The following is a 5,529-nucleotide window of genomic DNA, read 5'->3' on the forward strand; positions in this document are numbered from 1 at the left end:
GAAATTCGCGATTTTTCGATCACGTGACGTCGCCATTTTGGCAAAGCTTCGACAGAACGGAATTAATGTTGAAAAACAAAAACCACAACGCCAAGCCAAACGAAATTTTGATTAAAATTCTTTTCGCTGGCGTGTTTGAGTTTTGCGGAGATGTCGTTCAACGTGTAGCCAAAAATTAATTAATATCCTTTTTAATATCTTAATTTTTGTAATTAAAGTGTTTTAAATACATCATGGCTGTCGGAAAGAATAAGGGTTTAGCCAAAAGTGGAAAGAAGGGAGTAAAGAAGAAGATGTAAGTATCCCTCTGCTATCAAAAGTATGTCGCTTCATCGCACGCCGCCTTTCCGGCGTTATGATAAATCTTCTACGATGATTCCTCCTGTAACATTGTTAACAATTGCTCGATCTGTAATTAATCGTGTTTCTAATCATGTTTCAGTGTCGACCCTTTCACTCGTAAAGATTGGTACGATGTCAAAGCCCCCAATATGTTCTCGAACCGTAAAGTCGGTGTCACTGTGGTCAACAGAACTCAAGGAACGAGTGAGTATTTTTCTTTGAAATCTCTATATTATTTCGTATCTATCACCTAGAGAGTGTTCTATTCATGTATCGTATTCGTACAGAAATCGCTTCGGAAGGATTGAAAGGACGAGTATTCGAAGTCTCGTTGGCTGATTTACAAAAAGATAGCGATGCTGAAAGATCTTTCAGAAAATTCCGTTTGATCGCCGAAGAAGTTCAGGGACGTGATGTGTTGACCAACTTCCACGGTATGGATTTGACTACCGATAAACTTCGTAGTATGGTGAAGAAATGGCAGGTGAGATCATCGATTAATTTTGATTACATTGGTCACTTTAAGCTCTAGTTAACTCATCGTCGTTTTGTTTGTAGACTTTGATCGAAGCCAATGTCGATGTTAAGACTACTGATGGATATTTACTTCGCGTATTTTGTATCGGTTTCACCCATAAAGATCAACTCTCTACGAGGAAAACTTGCTACGCTCAACATACACAAGTACGTAGAATTGATGTTCATTTTTCGACGTGTGAGGTGTTATGAAATTAACCTCCTTATCAATTTTACTTTAATATTTTAGGTTAAAGCCATCCGTAAGAAGATGGTCGACACGATTACACAAGACGTAGTCCAGAACGATTTGAAAGAAGTAGTTTGCAAACTATTACCGGATTCGATCGCTAAAGATATCGAAAAGAAATGCCAAGGAATTTACCCTCTTCACGACGTCTACATTCGTAAAGTACGAATTCAAATCCACATAGTATTAATATTATCGTATCGAAATATTCGATTTCTAAATCCCGTGTTGTTTTTTTTCCTTTCGCAGGTTAAAGTTTTAAAGAAACCGAGATTTGACATCAATAAGTTATTAGAATTGCACGAAGACGGTGCCGGTACCGCTGTTGTCGACGAAGCTGGTGTACAAGTTGAACGTCCAGAAGGTTACGAACCTCCTGTACAAGAAAGTGTTTAGATTTACGAATAAAGTTTTGATTTATACACGTTTTCGGTGTTTTTAATTCACCTTTCGATACCTAGTTCTGTACAAATACGCGGTTGTCGTATTTAAAAATACGTATTTATTGACGAAAACGTTGTTTTGTTTTGGTTAATCGAGTATTTTCGAATGAAATATCAAAAATTAATTGATTAATATCAAATGTGCAATGTTGAATTCGTATCTTGATGTTTATTTCGCTAGGAATTCCGATCATTGTACTAAAATCGTGATGAAATCCTATCTCGTGGCGATGATAAAGTGACTTCCATTCGTTGGTCGATACTTCGGTCTTCTGCATTATTGTTCGATTTTCCCATAATGATCAAAATATTGAGATATGGAACGATGGATTGAATACCTGAAAAGTTGGGTGAAACCCATTCTACCAGTGCTAATATTCTTCTGCGTATGGACAGTGACTTTTCTATTCTTATACAATGGGATTTGGGTGAACGGCAAAAACGTATCAATTTTCAAAATTGGCTACTCTTCGTTCGGATTAATATGCATAATTTTATTTCAGGTAAATAATTAAATTCAGATTGTAGAATAGGTGAACGTTCTAAATGCTCTAATCATCCTAGTGATTGTTTCAGTTCTCTCGCGATTTCTGGCAAAAAATGATAACAAGATTTTGGACTTTCGTGCTACTCTACCAAATATTCGTTTTCATTTTGATTTTATTGTTCCAATTCGACTCTGTGCGAAATTTCTGCCACCTTGTTGGTTTAAGCGAACAGTGGTAAAGAACACAGCTCGAATAGATAACACGTCAGGGATTGTACTCGGTTACTTCTTAAGACAGTAACGAAGTTACTAAAGTTACTAATAGTACCTTATGGTTACTTTTTAATAATGCACAATTTCCTTTTTTTTTTTTAATTTTATTTTGATGATTTTTCTTCTGAAATGTACCGACTTAGGAGGTTTTTAATTTCAACAGGTACATATTATTATTTTTGAATTTTTCGATGGTTTTTAGAGGATTTTCTCTTTTTTTGATTGATTTTCACATCTTGAATTTTGGTGGTGATTTTTTTCCAAAATAATTTTTCCATGATTTTGCTCTGAATTCTGATGAAGATTTTCGCCTGAATTTTTTCCCAATTTTATCACCTTGAATTCTCGTGATTTTTTCAAAAAAAATTTCCCTCCAACTTGTGTGATTTTATTGCTCAAATAGTGGGGATTTCTCCTTATTTTGATTCGATGGCTTTTTTGAATTTTGTGAATTTTTTTCTTCGCTGATTTGGTGAGTTTTTTTTTGAATTTTTGTAGATTTTTCCCTAATTTAACGGGTATGGTTTTTCTGAATTTTCGCGAGTTGTGTTTTTTCGAGTTTTTCAACGATTTTCTCAGAACTTCCTTTTTTTCTATTTTCAAATTTTGGCAAAGTTTCTACAGTTTTGACTTACCTTTTCAACTTTGAATTTTCACACGATTCTGTGGTTTTTGTTCTGAATTGTGGTCATTTTTTTGCCTGAATTTTGACTGCATTTTTTTTATTTCGACAGTTTTTTTTTTAGTTTCGTGCTTTAAAAAAACACGTGATTTTTTTGGCTCACTTTTTTGTAGAATTGTGATTTTACTTCTTCCAAAAATCATAATTTCCTTTAAATTTTGATCTTTTTTTTCGTGAAAGGAGGGAAGCTTCTTCGAGAATTGATGAAATTATTATTTTTTATTTTCACCTTTTGTGGTGGATTTTTCTGCATCTTGATATGTTTCATTCGTTGATCCCTCTCTCTCTTTTCCCCTTCCCTTCCAGTTACGAGGGAAGGTCCTCCGGATTTCCTCTCTCTTTGAACAGTTTTTTTTTCAAGTTCGAATTATTTTTCTCTGTTGAATTCTCTTCAGTTTTGCTACAAAATTTTTCTCAAAAATTTATCGATTCATTTCCGAGTTTATACCTAATTTTAATTCTCGCGAGTTCTCTGTTCTGAATTCTCACCTAATGATTTTTGCTGAATTGCATTTTCGAGAATTTTCTATTTCCATAATTTTTCATAATTTTGTTTTGAATTTTATCGATTCGTTTTTCTGTCCAAATTTTTGTTCGTAATTTCGGCGAAACCATTTTTCTTGAATTTTTTAATAAAATTTTCTCCAAAGTTTGGTAATTTTTTCTGCTTAAATTTTTGCGGAATTCTCCTGTTTACAGATTTTTTCCGAGTTTTTGAGAGTTTTTTGGACTTTGAGACTCGATGATTTTATTTATAATTTTTTTGAGGATTTCTTGATTTTTTTTTCAAGTCTTATTCCGTTGAATTCTCGTAGATTTTATTTTTCAATTTTTTGACGATTTTCCCCGAATTTTCGTGTTTTTCTCTTGCGTATAAATTTTTGTCAAGTTTTCGCAATTTTATCGTTGAATTTCGTAGATTTTGTTTTCAATTGTTGCAATGTTTTTTCTCGAATTTTAACGCTTTTTACCTTAATTTTTTTGGTGGAGTTTTTCTACTTCTAATCGAATTTTTATTCTTAAATCTTCGTGATTTTTTTCAACTTTTTAAATTTTGACAAAACTCTGTTTTTTGGTTATTTTGAATTTCGCGATTTTGATTTATTAAGAGAAGATCACGAAGAGGTTTTTCAACATTATTTTTCGATTAATTTTCTTTCTTTCCATATCTCGATCTTTGCTCTGTTTCCTGTTTTGGTCATTTTCTCTCAATTTCAATAATTTTGCCACCTTTTTTCTTTTTTTTTTTTTGAATCGTGTCAATTTTCGACAGTTTTGATGGAGTTTTTTTTTTCATTCTGAAGGCATATGTACACTTTTTTGTATTCTAATTTTTAAAATGATTTTCACAAATCACTTTTTTTCTAAATTTGGATTGCTCTCTCTCCTCCTCTCCTCCACCGTTCCCTTTTTTCTTGTTAATTTTATTAATAGGTTTCCCGATCTAAACTGATTCTTCTTTCTTATGGAATTTTTTTCAAAAATTATCGTTTATTATTTCTTAACACTAGAATAATTTTTTCCCCTCAAATCCTTGCTCATGTCAACATTTCTGCTATTTTACGATTGGTATTTTTGTGCTTGATTTTTTGAAATGATTTTGATTAAAAGATTAAATTTCGTTCCTTCCTGTTTCGGTAGACTTCCCACTCTTCTTTCAATTTTTTCAGTAGTTCAACACATTTTTCGATCATGTTTCTGGAATCCAAAATTTTTCTCATACGTTCTTTTTTTATTTTGATCTACGAGTAGTTTGCTTTCGAAATTTTGGTAAATTAGGTATCTGTTTTGAGCTTTTGCTAGTTTTTTTTTCTGTTTCAAAAATGGTTTGTATTCGAATTTTGATGTTTTTTGAAAAAACTGATATCAAAATTTTCGTTATATAGGTACGTTTTTTTTTTTTTTTTTTTTTTTTGTAATCTGAAATAGAATGTAATGTTTTGTAAGGCATTGAAGTTTTTTGGTTGCCACTTTTTTTTTACATCAACATTTCTTTCGTTACCTACTTTTTGGTTACTTTTTCCAGCTTTTTTGGTTACTAAAGTTACATTTTTTGAGAAAGATTTGAGTACAATCCCTGACAGTTCGAATAGATAGATAACATGATGAGCCCAAGCAGGGCTCCAATTTATTGCCTATTTGGGAAAATTCACGTGGTTGTGTTACAGGGAAGAGGACATAGGATTGAATTTACCAGACAGATCAGTTTCAACATTCCTTTTTTTTCTGTTTCGTGAGATTTCATTGATTATTGTTATTATTATACTTCAAGTACTCATGGTGAATACGCCTCCGATAGCTAGAATCAATTTCGAGTACGTTATTATTGCTTTTTCATACGCTGACGAAGCATATTTTTGCACGAAGATTCGATCGAATCCCATTTTCCAACGTTTTTATGAAATATTTTTTGATTTACCTAACGTATTTTTTCATGTTTCACTTTTCAGAGCAGTCAATAATGTAGTAGAATTTCTCGATACGTTCTTCGATATCACTAAATTGACCGTATTTGGCATAATAATGACTTGCGTTT

At 32.3% G+C, this 5,529-nt stretch overlaps 1 protein-coding gene across 1 annotated transcript; it reads left to right on the forward strand.

The window, feature by feature from the left end:
• The first annotated feature begins 104 nt into the window (after nt 1-104).
• Nucleotides 105-1,536, forward strand: RpS3A (ribosomal protein S3A). The gene is made up of 6 exons (XM_065355677.1): nt 105-295; nt 443-546; nt 630-826; nt 901-1,026; nt 1,109-1,270; nt 1,358-1,536. The coding sequence occupies exons 1-6, from the start codon at nt 234-236 to the stop codon at nt 1,502-1,504; spliced, it is 798 nt and encodes a 265-aa protein (XP_065211749.1). The 5' UTR covers nt 105-233; the 3' UTR covers nt 1,505-1,536.
• Nucleotides 1,537-5,529: the final 3,993 nt, after the last annotated feature.

This window comes from Planococcus citri, chromosome 1, assembly GCF_950023065.1.
Source record: "Planococcus citri chromosome 1, ihPlaCitr1.1, whole genome shotgun sequence".
NCBI classification, from domain to species: domain Eukaryota; kingdom Metazoa; phylum Arthropoda; class Insecta; order Hemiptera; family Pseudococcidae; genus Planococcus; species Planococcus citri.

What these genes read in the sequence shown, in the direction of transcription:
- RpS3A (XM_065355677.1), top strand. Translation starts at nt 234, where the DNA reads ATGGCTGTCGGAAAGAATAAGGGTTTAGCCAAAAGTGGAAAGAAGGGA. An exon ending in CAACAGAACTCAAGGAACGA is followed by an intron (nt 547 to 629) that starts GTGAGTATTTTT and finishes GTATTCGTACAG; the next exon opens with AAATCGCTTCGGAAGGATTG. An exon ending in ACGACGTCTACATTCGTAAA is followed by an intron (nt 1,271 to 1,357) that starts GTACGAATTCAA and finishes TTCCTTTCGCAG; the next exon opens with GTTAAAGTTTTAAAGAAACC.